The 21,946-nt window shown below is 46.0% G+C and overlaps 1 protein-coding gene across 2 annotated transcripts in view; it reads left to right on the forward strand.

Annotated features, from left to right (window-relative positions):
* Positions 1–9,966, forward strand: part of GRIA1 (glutamate ionotropic receptor AMPA type subunit 1) — a 121,710-nt gene extending 111,744 nt beyond the window's left edge. For both annotated transcript variants that reach the window (XM_062609952.1, XM_062609953.1), the window contains exons 15-16: positions 4,621–4,755; positions 7,077–9,966. In XM_062609952.1, the coding sequence (XP_062465936.1) occupies positions 4,621–4,755; positions 7,077–7,265 (324 nt within the window). In that variant the 3' untranslated portion in view covers positions 7,266–9,966. The remainder of the gene's footprint in view (positions 1–4,620; positions 4,756–7,076) is intronic.
* The last annotated feature ends 11,980 nt before the right edge of the window (positions 9,967–21,946 follow it).

Below are 21,946 nucleotides of genomic sequence, written 5' to 3' on the forward strand. Positions count from 1 at the left end.
GCCGTATTAGGAGGTGCTGGTCAGCTGCACTCAGGGGATGCTGATCCAGGACCACTGCAGCCCCAGCTGCATTGCCAGACAGCGGGAAACCCCAGGCAGTGTCCTGCACCGGGCAGCAATGTCCCTGCTGCTGTTCTCCCCACAGTAAACCCGTGGCAGCTGTCCCTTCCCACAGGCTCATGGTTTATCTATGCACCTGCACCTCCAGCACTTCTTGTAGCTAGAAGCATCCCCCAGTCCCTGGTCCTGTCTCCCAGGCTTCCTGCACTTTCCCTGTACCTGCCACAGGAGAAATAAGCTCAGAAAAGAGACAGATGATCCACAACTAGACGGTTCCCCTAAGGACCACGTTGGACAAACAAGCACATGATGGGCAGCTTTTTTTTGCAGGCTATGAAATGTGCTGTGGGCTTGGAAGGGATGCCGTGGGTTGTTGAAGAGTAACGGCAAGGTGGACACCACATGTCAGGGCAGATGGACGTGATTTTCCTCTTTTGTGAGGCTTTTGCAAAGCAATGGGAGAAAGGAAGGGTTTTTTCCAGACCAGGATGGTAAGGTGCAACCTGCTTGCAGGGGTAGCCAGATCACTTCATGCAATAAAAGGACCTTCATCAAAGTCACAGGGATCTCCCTGACCTCTATCCCACTTGCAAAAATTACACTTTGGAGTTTTAATAATAACAATAATAATAATATAGGGAGCAAACTGCTACTGTTTTTGCAGGGAGTTGGTTGATTCTCAAACCAAAGGTGTATTTCCATGTCAAGCCTCATCCCTACAGCCAGCCAGCCATGAGCTCCTACCCATCCATCTCCCGCAGCCCCACAGCAGTGCTTCTAGCCAATAGCCAGCACTGTCCTACACTGTTGATCTTCAGGCCTTGTCCCAATAAAATCAGCTCAGTGTATGGTACAAAGGCAGCACAACTTCTGCAGCTACCACCTGCTCTAAGGATGCTTCATCTTCTATGGAAACTGCAGCAACTCAAGGTGCCATCACCCTGTGCTGCCAACAGGCTCTGGTCATGCAGGGTAAAAGAAAGGACTAGCTGGGGAAAACGGCAAATTTGGCCTTAACACCTTTCAGCCAAGGAGGATAATGGCAAAGAGGATGATGGACACGGTGCCACGTTTAAGAGGAACAGACGGGAATGTGCCCGGTTGCTGCAGCAACAAGGCCGGGCTTTGGAAAGACAGGTTCTTCTTTCTCTTTTCACATGCCAATCTTCCCCCCGCGTCAGCGCTCTGCCACTGCGGGAGACGAGCGGTGACATTTACACTCCCACTAACAAGCTGGTTCGGTGATGGGCAGCTCTGCAGGAGAGCATTTGGTGTCAGAGAGCCTGAGCAGAGAGGAGGCGAGGGTCCTCTCAAGCAGTTAGCGTAATCTGGGGCTTTTTGTTATTATGGGCATTATTAAGGCAGGAACATGCACAGAAACAGCAGGCAAAGCATAGATGGGGCATGCAGCATTTCCTACTTATGGGGCTGCTGCTGCAGCCGATGGGACCAATAAGATGCCACTCCTGCCCAGAGAATATCTCTGCATGTCCTGATGGGAGAGGGATGGAAACAAAAAGGAAAAGAAAAAGGAGAAGACAACCAAGAAGTTAAGCAGCAACACAGGAGCAATTTCACTTCTCAGCCTCACTCACGATAGCAGCCTGTGCCATCAGCCATGCCCCTGTAGTTCAGTGTTACCCAGTGACCCACCAAAGCTGCCTGTGTTTCTGGCTCCTTGGGAGGAACTTTGTTATGGTGGCAGAGGCGAAACTCAGGCTGCTCTCTCTCTCCCATCGGGTTTGCCCACCTCTGTGGTTTCCTCTGCCTTCAGGAGAAGACAACTTCCAGTTTACCCAAATTGTCCCAGTAATAACAGTCATAGTAGCAATAACAGTAATAATAGTAACACTAATAATAATGCTGCCACTGCAAAGTAAATGCAAGGAAAATACAACAACACTGTAATTAATTTTATGACACAATGGTGCAGGAAATTGCTTTGGGTCATCTTTCTCTTACTGGTCAATTTGCTGCTGGTGTCAGGAGGAAAGTGGAAATTAAGAGCCAGGTGTCCTGTTGGACCATGATCCCCAAACTGGAGGTAGAAATACAAGAGTATCGTGGCCAATAAAACTTGAAATTTATGTATTCCCCTGCCCATCAGAGCCCATAAAACCTGGTTTCCTAAGGATCTGTGGCTGCAAATCATAGACCTATGTGGAGTCTCTGATGCCTACTATGGATTGCACTGATTCATTTTCTGAGTGAAGGCATTAATAGGTTTTTCTTTTCTACAGTGCCATTATTTTTTCACACAGCCTGGAGTTTCCTGATATCTTGGAGGTTTCCACCCTTCTGTCAAATCAACATGAAAGAATGTGCTGAAAATTATTAGCAAGACACAGACAAATAAGCTGCTCCACCTCCTTCCCTGTCCCCATCCTTACCTCTGAGTGCAGAGCATGTGTTAATCAGCCACTTCTCATTAAGGAGCGAGGCTAAAAGATTAGGATGTCAAGGAGGTCAGCCCACCTCTTGTGTCCTTGTCCCTCCCTGAAGCTGGTGCAGCCCCATCAGATAGGATTTGAAGAGGGCAAAGTACCTCTTTGTGGAACCCAGTTTTGTCAGAGTAATTCCTCCTCTTTTCTCAATCTTCACTAAAAAACTCCCTACCTATTTCAGCTAGTGCTTAGAAGTGTACCCAGTAACCTGCAGAGAAGAGATGACTGAACAAATGTAAGTCAAGCCTGGGGGAAAAATGCATGAAAGCAGATTATGAAAGACCAGATAAATAATCCTTCAAATACGGAAAGTGCTGAAATAAAGAGGATATTTGCAGAAATTTCTCATTATAGAGAGCTCACAGGAAGCATTGTGAGCTTATAGATTATAAACTGAGCGGTGAATGAAGGTTTATCTAAAGGAGAAACCAAACCTGTCTGTCAGCAGTGACCATCACACCTGCAGTGGTGTAAATGCACGCAGTGACAGCGGCAAATCTCCTGGCAGCGATGGCAATCAGGAAAGCATGGAAAATGATATCACTTGTGGAGGTTTCACCAGCAACCAAAACTCTGCAGAGGTGACCCCTAATGAAACCTCAGCATCTTTCAGCAGAGGGCTCAGGATGGAAAGCTGCTCCCTGTGGCAATGGAGCCTGTGATGAGAGCTCCAGCTAGGCAGAAGCTTAATAGATCTCACAGGCACTGAGGCCAGATGAAGAAGAAAAAAAACCACGTTTCTTTAGCATGGTTTTCTGCTTCCTGAATCCTTGCCCTTCCTGAAAAGTGTAAGTTGCTTATTGTGAAGCCTTCCAAGCTAAGCAAGTGAATCAGCTCTCCTACCAGGGCAAGGAAGAGGCTGTGCCACCCAGCGTTCCATGTGTCCATGAGTCCACAGTAGCAGGGAACACCAAGGACCATGCAGAGGCTTTGTTACCAACTGCAGACACTTCTACAGGCATAAATATTATTCTTTAACTCTGTGGCTGCATCTTGAATGATCCTTATGCAATTTTCCTGTCACATCCAGGGAGCTGTTAATGCTGGTCAGACCCTGGTCACACCAATAGATTTGGACTGACCTGCTGGGCTTGCCCTGGGGAATCTGGTATTAATTCAGTATTGCAGAGCTGCAACAAGCATGGAGCAAGGAACCTCTGTCTGGTTGAACTATGGAGAAAGCATGTCCTAGAAACAGGAGCCTCGTACATGGATCTAAGCCAAGCTTTTGAGTCCTGCTGCTGCCCAGATTATCCTAACACCCCAACTCCACCTGGTCAGCATGAAGGAGAAGGTTTTGAAACCTGCACTGAGTGACATTGGGGTTGGATGTGGGGACTCGGTTCCTGTAGTAGTGAAATGAGTCTTTCTGAGACTCACCTCTTCCCCAGAGAGCCGTGACAATTCATTAGGCAATTGTAAAATCAGAATGTAGCTGCTGACTGTGAGCTGCGGTCCATTAATAGCCCTATTTATTGCCAACCAAATAATTAGCTTAGACATGCATCAGCAGGTCTTGATTGCGTATGAAATAACAGCCTTATTACCTAGAAATTAAATGAGTTCCTGAGGACAGCTCAGGTGTCACCTCAACCTCGGTATTGAAGAGGAAAAGGAAAAGAAAGAAAAAAATATCCCAGCCATTTCAATGTGTTGCTCAGCAACAGAATTTGCAGGGGAAACAATGTAGGAATGAAGGAATGAGCATTTCCAAGCGAACAGGTTATTTCAGGCAAGACATCAGGGACAAGCAAATGTCACAGAGGTGGAGAACTTCTTTCTTCCTCCTTTAATCAATAATTTAAAGTAGGCATTTTGAGTAAAATAAGCATTTCAGTTAGTTGATTGAAAAACGGAGATCCCAAACCTTTACAAAGAGCCACAGTGCTGGAGAAATGTTTATTTGTTTGTGTGAGGGAAACATTAGATTTACTAGACACTGAAATTGAAAATTGAAAATGCTCTTAGAAATGTCACCTATTCATTTAATGCAGAAGATGATGTAATGCCAACATTACTTTACTGTGCAGCATCCCTCCCGGAGCAATCTCGTATTAATTTTGTTGTTCTCCTTCCCCTGTTCCCACCCCTCCCTCCCTTCTCCTTTCTCTTCTAGGACAAGACAAGCGCATTGAGTCTCAGCAACGTGGCGGGGGTTTTCTATATCCTCATCGGTGGGCTCGGACTAGCCATGCTGGTTGCCTTAATCGAGTTTTGTTACAAGTCCAGAAGTGAATCAAAGCGGATGAAGGTGGCAACCCATTCCCCGGCCTTTCACACCTTCTCTCTGATCCTACCCTGGCTCCAAAGCTGTCTTCAGAGATGGATGCAGCCCAGACCATGGGTGGAAAGCCAAAACATAGGGATAAAGAAGTGACCATGTCACTCGACTTGCTAGAAAGGATTATGAGCGTCAGAGGAAGCTAAAAGAGGGTCAAATGGGCCATAGTGGGGAGCTGATGCAAGATCAGACATGTGGCATAATGCTAGTTCAAAATCCAGATTCAGAGCAAAATCTTAGCACAAATAGTAACAGGAGCACATTGCCATTCCTTAAAATTAACAAAAGTAGACTCTGGCAATGTGTGTGCAGCGTGGATGAAGAGCACTGGGGCTGGTGTGATGCAGCCGTTACTGCAAGATGAAAAAATCCCCAAACCCAGGCAGTTAAAAACAAGATAAAACTGGGAGAGCTCAGTAATAAATCAGATCCTGGTGTTCCCTTTGCTGGCACCCTGCTGGCACTGTTTGTGGGTTGATGACAGTGATGTATGTTCAGAGCGTTGTTGCCCTGGAACAGATAATGTTTCCAAAATCACAGTTACAGGTCCTCTTAGAGAGAAATTGGCTTTTAATGTCTCCTGTAATGTGCTGGGTTTTTTTTTCCACCCTGTCATGGTCTTGCAGAATTGTACTTCCTATGACCCAGGAGATTTGTTTCTGCTCTTAATTCTAGTGTGCCTAAATTTCAGAGTGTCAAGAGTGGATTAGATTTGAAAGCTTTGGGGATACACATTTAATGAAGCATCAGTGGAACAAGTACATGTTGACTCAGATGACTAGCAGAGGTGATCCCTTATACAGATACCATTGTGTACAAGGGTGCAGTGGGATCTGTGCTGTAAGAGTAACACATCCCTTTTCTTCCTCATCTTGACCTCTCCCTTAAGCATGGAATTCAGTTCAAGTCTATTGAGTATGCAGTGAGTTTCATAAAATTTAGAGAGATTTTCACTTCTCTGAGCACTGATACTTACCCAGAATCAAATAGAAAATAAGCAGTCATTTCTCTGGTTTTATGTCACCATTTCACAACATGCTTAATGTTTTGTCAGCAATAATAACATTTCTAATTCACTGAAAATGTGCAACAGCTCTTTTCCCATTGAGGTTCAGGAAATTCTACAGGCAATGAGAGGTACATTGAGCACAGGGATAAGATAATGTGAGATAACGTCCCGAATATACAAGAATTAAATTATAATTGCTGTCTACACTGTAAAGCTAGGTATGTCATAAATACCCTGTGAAAGAGTGTCAGAATGCAATACCTCCACAGTTTGTCTTACAGAGATTCTGCCCTGCTGTAGGCTTCCCCCGATTACTTGAAATGACCAACTAATTCGTGTCAGTGTCAGCTTGCAGTGCTCTTGCCATGTTAAAACCAGCCAACATGGGAAGGAATCTTTGCTCCCAGTATTAACATCAGGTCTAAGCTTGACCCTCTGGCTGGCTCCTGCCATCAGTGACAGTCCCACAAAGACATTCAGCAGAACCAGGCAAGTGCCCAGGAAGATGGGCCAAACCCTCTAAACACAACCTCTCAGCAAGGCCCTACAGACCCTGGGCTGAGCTGCAGAGCCCAGCAGCACTGGAGGCTGTTCCATCACTGGCTAGGCACTAAGCTGGCTCTTTCCAAATCTTCTGGATAATCCTTCACATGCATATCCCAGTCCAGAAAAGATTATGTTGTCCTTAGAGATAACTTGAATGCAAAAAAAACACATTGACTTCATCTTTTAGTTTAATTATTCTAAACAGGTGGTCTCCTTAGATCTCTGAAAGCAAACATTTTGGACAGTACCTGCAACAGGAAGACGAGATTTGGTTTCCTGAATTAGGTTTGCATTTCCTGGTTACCTCAGTCATCACTGCAGACAAAAAGCATAGGCACATGCTCAACTTCTCACATGAGCAAAGTTAAACATATGTTTGCAGTGAGTCTAAGTCCACCACACATAACAGTACTGGAGTAGTAATAGCATACCTATGGGGGAAGTGTGTGTAATGCCTCTGCTCAGATCCAGGATAGATGTCCTTATGTCGTAGAGTTTGAATAGTTTTTGCATATGACACCGTGCTCTAGGCCCCAAAATATAGCTGAAGCATTTAATTGTGAATGTAGCAGAGGTACGAATTAACAGAGCAGGTACAGTAGAGGTGTGCAGGTAGTGAGAGTCTGAATGGAGACGAGGAGGGAGAGAACAGTGTGAGAAAACAACACTGGTTTATATTGCAACTTCTCCACCATTGCTAAGGACAGGGGGAGACCCCCCCGTCCTTCCTAAAAAGGGTTTTTGTTTGATCCCACAGCAATCGATCAACGAAGCCATACGGACATCAACCCTTCCTAGGCCGGCTGCAGCAGGAGGCAGTGGAGAAAACGGACGAGTGGTCAGCCATGATTTCCCCAAATCCATGCAGACAATCCCATGCATGAGCCACAGCACTGGAATGTCCCTGGGAGCTACGGGATTATAATTGGCCTTTTGACCCATTGCCTGGGTGAGAGCAGGGGCAGCCCAACTCCACCCCCTCCAGAGCCAAAAACAAACCCAACACCAACAAGACAAGCGACGATGACAGAAGGGACAATTGGATGGATCTTCTCAAGGAAATCAGTTCTATTTCCCTTTTTATTTGCAAACAGATCCACTGGCAGGAGAACAGAAATAGGTCTGTACTGCAATAAGGAGAGTGTAATGGGATTTAACAGACTCGTGAACCGTCCCTGATCAAAGAACCACTGGAACACTAATGAGGACTATGCCATTTTGTTTTAACTTGGTTGTTAATAAGTCTTAGTGTGTGCAATATATATATTTTTTCTTACTAATTCCTGTGGTGTCAGGGTAACATCAGCCCTTTCCCTTTTCCCTGCTCAGTCCTTCAATCTGGTTTAGTTTGGGATGCAAACCATAACGTCTGAGCTACTAACAGCAAAAAAGAGAACCCTATAAATGGCAAGTTGAACTCCCTACAGGGCATCAGCATTGACGCCTTTTGTCCATCGTGATTCTGCCTTCTGTTGTTCTGTTGTGAACCTGGGCTGTGGAGTTACTGCAACGAGGCAGACAGAGCTGTGAACGGCTCTCCCTGCAGCAGGAAGGGCTTTATGTGAGAAAAAGCCTAAGCAAAAACACGAGGCTGTTTTGCAGGGGCAAAGTCATGAGTGAGTTTGGAAACCCCAAGTAACCTAAGGACAAAGTGGTCATGGTCATTCTTCCAGAGATGATACATGGCGGTTCAAGAGAAGAATTGTGTGCCTGGATTGGAGAGCATCGTGCATAGCAGAATAGAGCAGATGGTTGGTCTAAGATCATGGTCGGCTGCTGTTTATGGAAGAGAGAAAGTAAACGCCACATTCCCCTCACATGTGACTCTCCTGCCTAGGTTATTGGGGGCTAATAAGCAATTGTGAACCATTTCTTCATTGCTTAGCTTCTGTGTATGCTCCCTTTTTGGTGGTCACATAAGGGAACCACCTTGAGCCGGGAATAGACCATCTCAAGACAACCAGTTCTAGATGGCTGCCTATTAACCAGTAAAACATGCTAGAAGTCATGGGGCTGCAATGGGAATATCCCTGCCTTTTTGCTCTGAAATCCCTTTTTGGCCATCTTTCTAATGAAGAGGGACATTATGTAGATAGTCAACTCCTGGAAGGAATGGCTGAAGCAAACCGAGGAGGAGACCCTACAAGAGCTTCAGTCAAGCATCCATGACATTCAATAGCATCAGAGCTGGTCAAACTCAGCCTTCCCATCAAGTTGTGGCCTGCCTGGGTACAAAGCCAAAAGTAGCAGATTCCCACTCATGTATCCTTAGAGAGAGGGAAGCATCCACAAGTCAGGAGAGCAGTTTACTGACCCCAAACTTGTTATTGAGGAAACCAATAGTCCAGCCACAGGCGTGGAGATGAAAGGGGCAAGGATGGCTTTCCAGAACCACACAAAAGGTTCATTCTGCGCATGGACAGATAAATGCTCCCCACTCATAGACCTGAGACTCCTCCCCAGGTAGAGGGATTCCCAAGGGAGCATCCGGAGAGAGATCTGTGGGGCAGGGACTACAGTGAATCCACTTAGCCTTCCCCCATCTCACTGATGGCAAATAAGGTTCAAAGCTTCTCACAGGACTCAGCAAATATCTGCGTGGGGACTGAGCTGCTATCGGAGTGCTCTGAGACTCTTTTTTTCTTTTTTCTTCTTGTTTTCTTCTTTTTTCTTCAACATAGCAAGAGAGGAGCAGGAAAAGAAAAGAGGCAAATGAAGAGAAAGTCATGCAGGCAAATGACTGGCAGGGGTCTATGAGGAGGATCTGTATATACAGCTGTCCATAAGTACCGCTGGAAGCTGCTTGTATATGTTTCCACTAGTGTATGAATGCACAGAGCAATACGTTTACCACCTTTAACACCAGCCTGATCTGAAGCATCTGTTCTACTTACCCAGTTGTCACACAACACTTTGGAGACCAGCAAGTCAGAGTCAAGGTCCTAAGCTTGGGCACAGCATGTCTTGTGCCAATCTTTTCCTCTCTCCACAATTGGAAATCATTGTGAACATGATCTCTCATCACCGAACATGAACTCTGTTTTCAGCCACTCCAAACACCTCTTCAGGTCACGTTGTAGTGGTTAGCATTGTTTTTAATCCACTTCTCTTCATTTTAACTTCAGTTCTGCATAAGTGCTAGCATAGTGGAGGCATCCCACAAGCTAGCCTGTTTCCATGCCCAGAGCTCTCAGATGCAACTCCTCACCCAGCTCTTGCCACATCCCGGACATTGTAAAAGCAATGCACCACTGGGCACTGTAGTGGGATCCAGCTCCAAGACCCATGGGTGCCCTGTTCTCCTTCAAAGACAGGACCACATAGCAGCAGGTCGTGGGGAATTAAGATGGACTTGTGAGAAGCAGCACATCTGTGCTAGGACTGGCCGCCTGTGACATGAAGATGTGAGATGCAGTTGTCAAAGGCTTTTGGTCAATGGAGGGGTTAAAAAACAAACAAAGATGAATAGGACAAATGTGTGGAAAATGTTAACTTGTAATATGTATTTTTACTACACTTTTCTTAAAAATAGAGTAATGGTAAAATTCTTGAAGACATTGACATTTTTTCTCAACAGGAATCCATATTTAACAGTTTTGGCTTTCATTAAATTTTGCTCTTTGGTACCTGGATCTTTTATTTAACAGCTATATTCGTTTTAACTCTCTTTTGTTTTTTTTCCTTTCTTTTCTTTTTCATTTGGCAGTACTGCAGAGGATTTTGCTTTGTCAAACACAACAGCGCTTTTCTTTTCACATTCTCTTTTTTTCAAGCAACATTTTTATTGGTAATTATTATTTAGACAAAAAATGAAATTATCAGCTGGAATTTTAATACCAAGGATCCATCATCCATTCTTCATACCTGTCCATGCCGTTTTGTGCCAGTGCTGGATGTGTGGAAATGAAAATGATGTTACCCCTCAGGCAATATTACCCAACCTGAATCAAACAAAATTTCCTTGATTATTGCTGTGTCTGACTTGTGAGCAGCAGCCAAATAAACTGCTTCAGGTTGAAATTGGGTATCTATCTAATATTTACCCAAGAGTCAGGAAACTAAACATTTGCTGGGTTCAAAGTCAGTGATTTTGCTTTGTTTGGAGTTCTGTGGGGTTATTTTTTGAGGAGGGCTATTAGGGGATTTTAGCCTGTTTTTACAGAGGGAGAAGAAAGGATCAGCTCAGAGATAATTCAGAACCAGCACTGGTCCAAAAATCGTCACCAGGATCAGCTTTCCTAGGAGTTCCCATGCTGTTTCAGAGGCTTGGACATTTAAGATGTTTCTCACTCAGTTCTCACACAACCTGCTAAATTCTTTTGTCCAAAAGTCTGATGAAGGGGAAAAGAAAGCAGGATTTAAACGGCTTTGGACATGCTGACAGCTGCTGAGGTTAACTATAATCATTAACATTCTTACATAGCTCTTGATGTCACAGTTCTGGATCTTCCCCATATCAGCAGTACCATTTATCAGCTGGGGAAGCTGAGACAAAAAAGCACCTCTGACCAGGCATCCCAGGTCACCTCACAGGCTGTAGGTTCAACGTGGCAAACATTCACAAGGGGGTTTTAACACACTGGTGAGTTTTAAAGATAGACCCAGCAAGGGGCAGAATTGATGCAGTTTGAGGCTATGAACCTTCAGAATTAAAGGCAAAAGAGACTCCTAGTCAAGGGGGCCTGAAGAAGAGGTTTCCCTTGGGCAGGTTACACCGGATCAGTCCATTTGGGTCTTCCACAAATGCTTATGCATCCAATACTGTGCTGCGAGTGCAAAATGCACTTCCTGCCCAGTGGTTCACTCTTGGTTCCCAGTGAGGTTGCAGAAACACACAAGAAATGTTCCTTTATATCTTGGTGTAAACAGGACAAAATTCCCTCCTAGAGGGAAAAGCAAATATTCCTTGTAAGAAAGTTTCCAGTGAAAATCCCAAACTATCTTCAGCAGTTGTTGAAGCAGATGAGGAACAGGTGCATCACCCAGTCCATCCCTTTGCTATGGGATGATAACCCTTCTATCAGAACATGAAGCTGGGATTCTCCAAAAAGATTTGGCTGGACTTTTGCCTATCTGCCATCAGATGCAAGGAGAACCTACTCATCTAAGCACAGTGAAAGGATATAGCATGGGCTCATCAGTGTTTGCTGTAACAGTGGGTGCCACTGACTTGTTCAGATCCAGCAACTCAGCCACATATCTCCAGCAAAAGTCTGGGGATACATGGGGAAGTTTTCACTGTTAACACAGGCTCATGCTCAGTTTTCAAAGACATGGTCAACCACTCATCTCACACATGGCTCTGTGGGTCCCCAGGGGAACCTTTTTGTGCCTGTTTCTAACATACTGGTCCACTACAGAGGCACACGTCAGAGCTTAGATGACCCGTAACAGTGATGTGTGGTACCCTTAGGACACTGCTGGTACTCTTCACTGCTATGAAATGAGAAATAACAGCACAGACTGGGGCTTAGCTAGTGGAGGTCACTCTCCAGCATTATTTTGAAGAGTGGAAGAGTTGGGTTCAGGTTCTTCCCAACAGCAAAGATACCAGACTAACCCCAAACACCTTTTGGAGACCTCTGTGGCCTCTTCTCTGATGTTTTTTTTAGCTGCCGACATCTTTCAAATGGAGATTTCTCAGTTGCTTTCATGTTACTTGTAGGCACAAATCAATCCACCAGTGCTGGTTTTGTGTCTTGGCAGCACACTGCTGATGAAGCCCCCATGCTTACATCTCTGGTACCCACACAATTAATTATTTGACAAAAACACAGGGATGTCATCGTGCCATGCAGAGCTGCCCACCAGCCCACAGGAGGTCAAGGGTTTGGGGATAAAATCCACATGCAAATCCCAGCTCAAAAGATGCAAGACAGTGCCAGACAAAACTGCTTGGGCTCCACATTGCTCCAGCTTCATTATGAAGATGACACCCCTCCCAGCTTCCTTCTTACAGAGAGCTGCTCTGTTATTTTCCAGATTATTTGGATGTATAAGAGGGATTAATTTAGTGTGAAAGGACCTGGAAAAGGTTCTCCTAGGCATGCAGGGGTAGCCTGAGACTGATCTCTGTCAAAATCCCGGTCATTCCTACTCTGATACTCCACTCAGCCCTGACCTGCAGCATCACCTCTCATTTCCCTTCTGTCCATCACCATCTCTCCTTCAACCTGTACACCAATCCCACCCTCAGCACTGCTAGCTACTCCTATCCAGGACCTGAAATAGGCTCTTAGTATGTACATGGTGATCATCTTACTGCAGATAAGTCTATATCTCCATACAGCTTTAGAAAGCACGTTCCTTTGGGATAGGGCAGAGATGTGACTCCAGGTATTTACTGGGCAAAAGTAATCCCATAACCCATCACACTGCACTCAACAGCAAGGAGACTTTTTGCAAATGGAGTGGTATATGGAGCCACAATCTTGAAAAGCACTAAGTTATCTGGCAGTTCCCAGAGCTCTTAGACTAAACTGTGCTTTGATGGTGTGCACTTACCTGAGGAGACATCACTGGCTGGCTGCCAGGAGGTACATCTGGCTCAGGGATGGAGAGAGGCAAAGGCAGCATCTCTACCAAGCTGGTACCCGAGTGAACTTGCCCACCAAACGTGCACAAGGGGAGAGCTGCCTCTAGAGCAGTGAAAGACAGTAACCCTCACCCCCAGAGGGATACGGACAAGTGCCATTAACCAATGTCTGCACATCCCTTTCTCATGCACTAATTACATAGCACAAACACCTGCATACATTGAGATGCTTCTCACGGCCCCTATTAGCTGTCAAGGCACCTTTTTGTTTCTAAGGCTCAATATGGTATAACATAACAGTCACAAGTATGTTCATTACTCTACAGGGTTGGTTTAACGTGTTCTGTGGATCCCTTTGGCAGTAATTCCCCCTCTGTTCAAGCTGGCTTCAAAATTAATGTCACGTCGTGTTCTATAAGTCCTGACTTTTTAGATGAAAGGTACATGGTGTTGTTCACATCAGTATTACACTGTAATAAATCAGTGTTTTCATATTGGAAGGATTTCAGGCAATTCACAACTAGCTTTCAGGACCTCCAAAGACAACCTGTCTGCCAGGCCCTGGCTGGTACAAAGATTGAAATACATAAAAGCAGAAAAAGGAGGGGGGGGAAACACATTTTGTTGCAGTATTGTTACCTGTTCGGTGTAGGATGCTGGAGCTAAGGCAGCAATGTCAAAGCTGCATCAGGCCTCATTGCACAAGGTGGTGCACAGTGCAAAGGGAGCACCTGCATAATGGAGGTTATGGACAAAGCTGATAGAGGGTGGAAGCCTGATTTCCCTTGACCAAATAGCAGCAGAGACAAAAGTGAAGTTTCCCTTCTGATTGCCAGATCCTAGAACAAACTGCTTCCAATTTTCAGAAAAGCAGCAGGAAAAGGGGAGTGAGGGACTGAGCATGGCAGGACAGAGAATGCAGCACCCTGAAAGGTGCCCATAGAGAAGCTGACAACATCTTCACCAAGTAAAACTTAAATTCCTGTGCTCCCAGGAACACATGTGCAAGATGGGAAGAGGCTGAACTTGAAAGGGGAGCCTTTTTGCTGCCCCCAGATTAGCTCAAACTGTGTGACAAGCTGTCCTCACTTCAAAACCAATGTTGTTAACCTTGAAATCTGGATTATTCATATTTCGACACGTGTCCCATCAGGAGCTGCCAAAAGAGCTGTCCTGGAATCGTGAGAGCTCATCCTGTTTGATTCTAAGCATATACGAATGCATGATTTAAGAAGACATCATTAAAAGTACATTAGGTTTAATTATGCTAGCAGCCACAGACAGTGGGAGCATCAGCTTAATGCAGAATGCATAATTAGATCAGACCTAATCCATTAGATTCATATTTGTTAAAGAAAATGCTCCTTGTCTATGTGTCACTACAAAGTGATCCATAGGATTTGGAGGAATGACACTTTGCTGGGAGCTACTGCCCTCTTCCTTGCTCCCTGCCCATCATCCCTGTGCATGCTGCTGAGCCCTCACCCACATCATTGCACATCCAGTTTAACAAAAGCACACAAAGAAAACAGAGCAAGAAGATCCTCAGCCCTGGCAGCAGAGCCCTGGGGAGGTGCTGCAGTGGTTTAAGCCATCACGGACCCACATCTGCATTTCAAGGACCTGGCACTGCCAGAGTGGTCTGCAGATGCAGGAGTGCACCCAGTCCCAGGTGGGTGGTTGCTCTCACAACCCAGTTAGACCAGTGCAGCAGTGCTCGGGGATGGAAATGGGTGGTGTGATGCCCTTTCACAGGTTCCAGGCACTGTTAGCTGCAGAGTGGGTTGGGACAACTTTCCAAACAAAACAAAATAGAAAGGTGAAAGTATAAAAATAAGCCAAAATAATGAAAGCAAAAGTGTTCCAGCTCCTTCCGTGGCCACCACGCAAGACAGGCCCAGCAGTGTGAGCAAGCATAGGAGTAATTGTGGTTCAGGAGGGAAGCCGAGAGCCCCGCGCTCACTGGCACTCATCATGGGCAGGAGACATGCTTAACAGCTCAACTGAGCCCTCTAACACCTGCTTAAGTGCTGAATATTGTTGCTATTAAAATATAATGGTCTCTTGCTGCCTTTCCTCCACAGAGCTGGGTGAGGGCTGTGATTAGGAAGCCACAGCATGGAGGTACAACCCCACAGGCAGGGCAGGCAGGCAGGATTAAAACCTTTCTGAAAGTACCTTTCATAGCCAAGAGCCAGCTCCAAACGGGCCATAATTAGTGGTTAGGCAATAATCAAAATTTCCAGGAAGTTTTCTGAATAAAGCATTTGCTAATTTAGGTTTGGGGAGGGCTTTTTGGTTTGGTTTGGATTTCACCTTTTTTAGAGAGAGAGAGAAAAAATCCCCACCAGTCAGCCCATGTTATCCATATTTCATTTGCATCCTTTCCACCTCCATCCCATCTCTGCCCAGCTCATGCAGGCAAAGGTGACACAGGCAGTTTAGACTGTGCCATGGGATCCAGGAGAGGATGGGATTGGGGTCAGCAGCCTTAGAGGCCCCTTTTGCCCCCCTTTTGTCAGTGCTGTGGAGCACCAGAGCCATCCTACCCACAAGGTCTCACACAGGGAATGGAGGACCTCATGGCTGTTTACTTGCTACAAAGATGGTTCCCATGTTCTCTGTTTTTCAGGGTTTTTAACTGACCGTGCTCATCACCATTTCTAATTTCAATGTAATAAACATGGGGAAAGACCAACTAAAAGCCGTTGTGATTTTCTTTCCCATTTGTGTGCTGAAGTGTGTCCATTTGCCAAGAGCCACCAACAGCTGTAATGCTGCTTCAGCTGAGAAGTAGGAAGAGACACGGCAAAAACTTGGGAAAACTTCCTTCCTCTAAGGAAGCAGTTGATTTCTCGTGAACTGTATGTACTCTTGGCTGCTGTTGTCCTTTTTACTTGGGGCAGATTTGGGCAGATATTTGGAAACAATCTAATCTCATAAAGCCTCTCAGAGAAAGCACTGATCTCTCTAAAAGGGCAGCAATTGATAAGTTCAAAGTGAGCATCATGTGCATTGGTGTTTGCACAGGTGTGCATCTGTGTGCCATTTAAAAATAAAGCGGTAAGCCCTCAAAAAATCAAAGATGAGCACAAAGAGAAGCTCTCTGGAGCAAGAAATGTGAGGACCTTTATATCCTCACTATCAATTCTCTTTAGTGTGGTAATCCATATGGCAAGATGAAAGAGCAACCCACAGTGCTGTTAATTGTTCTTCCCAGAGAAAAACAACTAAACTATAACACTCATCGAGCAATCAAAGGGAAATCTAAGTTAACCCCTTTGTGGCCAGTTTGCCAACCTCTGCCATCCCTGATGGGAGATGGGTTATAGCTGCAGCCCTGGCCTCCACAAGCCACATATTCCCAGAGACTTATAAGCAAACCTTAAGCTTTAACAACGCTGAGATGCCACCAGACACCTGGCAGGATTCAGCAAGATGTCAAATATCCCTCTCTACACTGCAATACATCTTCATAGGATCTTGACACAGTGACATGACCACACTGTGATCAGCTCTTAGGCTTCTTTTGAAGTGTTTCACTCTGCTGTAAGAGAATTCTAGCCGCCCCTCACAGACCATATGGCACCTTTTTAGTACATTTGCTGATCATCCAAAAAAGCAGTAAGAGAGCATGAGCACTGTCCCAGCAATTCCTGGATCCTCTTTTACAGCACAGAAGGGGCTGTGAAGTTCCTTTCTGAAAAAAAGGGAGGCACAGAAAGATTCCCATGGGATCAGTGGTACACAAGAAGCCCAGGCAGAGGGACAGGTCACTGCCCTGGCTCCCAGAGGGCTACCCTACTGTAGAGTCAGCAGGTCACCCTGCTAAGCTCATCCTGACCCTTCCGTGGAGCCCAGAGCTCAGTATTTCCAGGAACGCAGGAGCATGCCTATGCTGCCAGCCATCATCCTTTTTAAAAGGATTTTGTGATGCCATGAGTTTGTGCCAGGTCGGAGAGGAAGGGAGCAGCCTGTGGTTTGATGCAGGAAGGAGAGAGAAACTCCACTTGAGCCTCCCTCTCTTTCTGTTGTGTCTCTTGAAGGGATTGAAATGTTAATTCGGAAAGGAACTTTCAGGTTTAAGAGAAGCAAAGCCCAGGTGTGAAGCTTCTCTGTTAATGCACTGAGTCCAGCCTGCTGGGTCCTAGAATTAGGTAGGACTTCACAATAGCAGCACTACCTCCTTCCACAGAGCACAGGTAAGGCTTTCCAGGACAGGGTTTTCATCCTGGTGTTCCCAGGATGATGCCATACAGAGGACCAGACGTGTGCTACACTGTGAGGTGTAAAGGTCTATGTCTGGAGGTTGGTGGAGAAAGGGTTAACCTCATCCCAGCTGTTAGCTGCAAAGCTGAGTGGGAGGAACTGAGAGATTACCAGGAGCTATAAAGGTGTGATGGGAGAGCAGATAGGGCTTTGCTGGGAGAGCTGGGCTGAGGCAGAAGGTATGGCTGGGATTTAGGAAGGGATGAGGCAGGCAATTTGCTGCCTTGATGCAGGGAGGTTTCTGCAGTCACTGCCTGCATCCTCTTCTGGAGCTATGGAGGAGCTGGGAGAAAAGGTGCTTGGTTTTAATACTACAGGTAGGAGAGGAAACTCTGTCAATGCCTTCCTCCTGGCTTCTGAGCTAATCTCCAAGCAGGAGAGTAGGAAAGAAGGTTTCCTTATCCTGGGCTTGGGGAAGAGCACTTAATCCCTTCAACAGCAAGAAATTCTTCAGCTGCTGACAGAGAGAGGAGGCTGCTGTGTGGGAATAATGGGAGGGAGATCAAAAAAGGGTCAAGAGAAAACCTGAAAACTGCTGAATAATGTGCCTGGGGCTTCATAACAGACTGATGCAAAGTGGAGGAAATGACATTACCATTAAAGGGAATCAGAGCACAGAAAGAGATTTCCCATACACTGAGCAGGGGCAAAACTTGGAAATGAATACCCTCAAGTAAGCAAAACCAACTGCTTTGTAGGCCAGGAAATCCTTTTCGGTAACTATAGTGAATCAGGTAGTGTTATGTGCCAGGAAGGGCAAATATAGCCTATGTCCAGGCAGGAATAACCAAACTCATGCAGGCAGTCTGCAAGCAAGAGAAAAAGCCCTGTATGCTTTCCCAAAGATAGAGTGTGACAGACTGCTGGGATTTGTTTTCTTTGTCTGTTTCTCTCCTGAAGATGCTTGTGCTTCTAAGTGAGGGAGGTGTGGTAGGTTTAATGCAAATGAGCTTTACAAAAAACATTTGATTTAGTGAGGGAGCTCATTAGCTAAAGCAAAGACTATAAAAGAAGAGTTGTCAAAGTGAGACACCTAAAGAGAACATAACGAGTTGTACTGCAAAGAATAGCTGGGTGGAATGAAAGGTACATATATAGTTCCTATGAAGGATTTATTTTACAAGTGCTGTTGATTCACGTGAAGAATTGAAAAGCTTCAAATTTGGAGGATAGAAAGACAAGATGAAAGGTGGTGCTCAACACCATGATTGAGGGGCTGACTGCAAGACCACCTGCTTCTGGGAAGAACAAATGAAGGGCTGGGTACACTTGCTGATTACCTTTGCTAGCAATGGGACAGCATGCTGCAGCCCTTAAGAAAAGGGGCGTGAGGGGAAGAAAACACATTTGAGGGTCACAGCAAGAGAGTTCCAGCTGAGAGAAGCCTTTCATGATATTGGCTGTGTTCAAGGCCAGGTTGGACAGAGCCTTGGGTGACATGGCCTAGTGTGAGGCATCTTCCCCCTCATGGCAGGGGGGTTGGAACTGAATGATCTTAAGGTCCTTTCCGATCCAAACCATTCTATGATGCTATAATACCAAAAATATTATGCACAATCCTGGTCAGCTGCCTTTAATAAAGCCGATCTGAAACTGGGATAGCTGGAAATTCAGTGGTGCAGGAAATCCTTTACAGCCCCATTTATGTCCCTGCCCACCAGCAGTGTGGTGGCCACTGTCACCTAACCAGCCTCCATCTATGAGATGTCTTCTGTGCAATTACTAGGCCACGGACTTGTTAAAGGCAAGAAGGATCTCTCCTCCCTGGGAGAGCCCCAGATTGTGTCCAAAAAAGTTTTTCAACTGCCTGGTAAATCTGTCCTGAAATTTAAGCAGGGAGGAATGTGAGGTGGAGACAGGGCCAAGGACACAGCTGGTAGACAGGAGAAAACGAGAGAGGGGAGGATGCTAACACAGGTGCTGGTGCATAACAAGTACTTTGCAAGGAGCTGTGATGGAGCTCATCCCCAGGCAGCAGTTTACAAGACACAGCAAGGCTGCGAGCACCGCACTGAGGGAGCGGAACTCTGTAGGTGTTCCTGTTCTGATTTAATAAGCTCTGGCTGCTCCCTGTGAACGTGCTGGCTCCCTTCGGAGGTGCCAGCTATGTAAGTGGGGCACCACTCCGGCCCCCGCTGTCAGCATCTCTCGAAGGTGAGAGAAAACCCGTACGAGCACCAGGTTTGCTGGCTTCAGAGGCGCAGGGCTGAGAGCAGCCAGCCTCGGAAATACTACCGAGCTGACACGTGGGGCTGCTCCTACGCTTGGCAGGGAGGGAAGGCTTAAAAGCATCATTTGTGAAGGAACAAAAAAGCAGTGTCTTTGTGCCAGTTGGATTGGAGGCAGAGAGGTGCAGCAGCGAAAACATGGTGGGATTTTTTTGGTGGGTTTGTCATCTTTCCAGCAGAGGCTGGCTTATAATTGCTGTTTCTTGCTTTGCATTGTATTGTGTGGTAAAGAGTGGGTTGTTTCCTACAGTGCCCTGATGCGTAAATTGTGGAGCAGTAGGGTTTTAGTGAGATGTTTCTGAAGAGATGTAGGATGCTGGCAGTGAGGTGGGAAATGACCCCATCAAGTGAGGTGGTGCCTCCTTGCTGCTTGGATCCGCCTCATCCAGGGTCCAGGTGCTGCACATCCCAAATGCACCCCTCACCATGAAGCCCTGAGTGGTCCTTTTCCACCAGTGATGAAGGAGACTAGATGCCCAAATCACACATCACCCTGGAAGGTTTTGGAGACCTGGATGCTCCTCCATGGCTCAGGTAAGTACTTGGACAATTCCTGAGGTTCCCTCATTTCTACCTATTTTAGGAAAGAAAATATCCTAGTTTTTTTCCCTGACACTATGAGAATAAGCAGATGTGTGAGCTGGGCTTGTCGCCTCCCATCACCTGAGGGGATAAGGGACTGGGTGGTGCAGAAGCCACAGTGGCTTCCTTGGCAGGGACGGCTGGGCAACAGCAGGGCCTTAAAAGCCGTGGAAGATCTTATGATGGGATACTTCTTCCACTGGCTGATTGCTTTGCTGTGTCCCCCTCTGCTATTTGTCATGTGTAAACATATTTTAAGGAAAAATGAATTCCCAAGGCCCATATCCCACCATGCGTACTCAAACTGGTAAGCACTGCAAAAGGTAGGGGATCCAGATGGTTGGTATTGCACAGATCCTGTTTTCACATGCAGCAAAAGGCTTCCAGAAGGTGGAGGAAGGTCTCATCATGTCTGACCACTTGTTTAGAAACCAGCTTTGGGTCCCATCAATGCCAAAGTCCCAGGACACATCTTCCAGCTCTAATTTACAGTTACAATCATGCAAAGCTTTCTCTTGCAAGGTAAAAGTGGGCTAAAAGTAGCTGAGAGAGGGACTTCATGAAAGATGACAGCAAGGAGAGCTTCTCCTACTTGCATAGCCCAGCTGTGGTGCTGCAGACGCTGCCTTACGTGGCAAGGGCCAAATGATTGGGATAATTGTTCTCCCAGCAACACACTGACTATGTACATTTAGGTTTCAATTAATTTGCTGGCTCTAAATGAACTGCCTCCTATTGCTTTCAGCAATCAAGTCTTGTTAATTGAATATAGCGTTTATCTTATCTCTAGGAGAAGGCTGGACAAAAGTAGGGCAACAAAATCCAGTGTGAAGGTAGCACCAAGTGAAAGAAGGAGGGGGGAAATGAAGCTGAAGAAGGAGAGCACCCGGGGTGGCCAAGGGAAAAAGTTCAGGCTTCTTTTTGTTTCCCAACAGCTTCAATGCTTTCAGGGTATCCTGACTGAGAAGGGGTTTTCTTTTCACTTGGACTAGTGTGGTCCTGCTTCCAGCTGGTTGTGCACTGTCAGTGGGGTTATGTGCTCAGGGGGACACTGACTTGTGCTGCAAGGACTCACAAACACGGGGTTTAGCCCCTCTGCTCTCTTTGATGCCCCAGTGCTGGCAGGGGCTGCTGGAGCATGATGAGCAGCTCCCCCCCACCTCGGTAAAGTAGAGCACAAGCAGTTGTGTTCAAGGCATCTCCTTGGGTACCGGGTGAACCCCAAGTCGTTGTTCATCCTCTCTTTGTTTTCACAGGGGTAACCATGCTCCTGAAGAAACAGTGGCCAAAATGTTAAAAGTGTCTTGAAAATCAAGCAACCTCAAAAGCCTCCCTCCTGCTCCATTTCCCAAGGAAAGTCCTTTAAAAAGAACATCCCTGGCTGTGCTGCACTGTTTGAAGAATGACCCCAGTTTCTTACCTCTAAGCTGTGAAGTAAATCCTTAAGACATGAGATCTAGCACAGGTTTGTGTTTCCTTTTGCTTGTTTCTCCCTCTGATTATTTAAACCCTCTCTGTGAGTTTCCCACCAATAGAACCTAACGTTATCTCATAGGCACAGTTGTCATCTCATTAAAGGAAAATCAGAGAAACTGACGTTAATAAATTCTAACACCCTATGTGAAAAATCTGGCTATTAAAGTTTTCTGCCCCCGGACCTTTGCAAGCGACATGTGGCAAATCCCCTTCAGTCTTTAATAAGTGCGGCTCATCAAAGGATGGTAGCATGTAGGGGTAGGAGAGAAGGTAGCAGAAGGAAAGAAATAGGAGCATCAAGACTTAAAAGAGACTGAAAGACAAGAGGTGGCTCTCCAGTTTTCACTCTACTTCCAGAAACCAAGGACAGAATGAGCATCATTAGGAGACTGATAAACCCAGCTTGCTCTGGAGGGGAAGGTATGGAAAGGGAGGTGGGATGGAAAAGGGTCCAGGCAGCACTGGGGATGCATCATTTCACAGAGACACTTGGAGAATAATATTTACGTTCTAAGT

The sequence above is a fragment of the Pezoporus occidentalis genome, unplaced genomic scaffold (assembly GCF_034315485.1).
Source record: "Pezoporus occidentalis ecotype Australia unplaced genomic scaffold, CSIRO_AGI_Poc_V1 ctg142, whole genome shotgun sequence".
Classification (NCBI taxonomy): domain Eukaryota; kingdom Metazoa; phylum Chordata; class Aves; order Psittaciformes; family Psittacidae; genus Pezoporus; species Pezoporus occidentalis.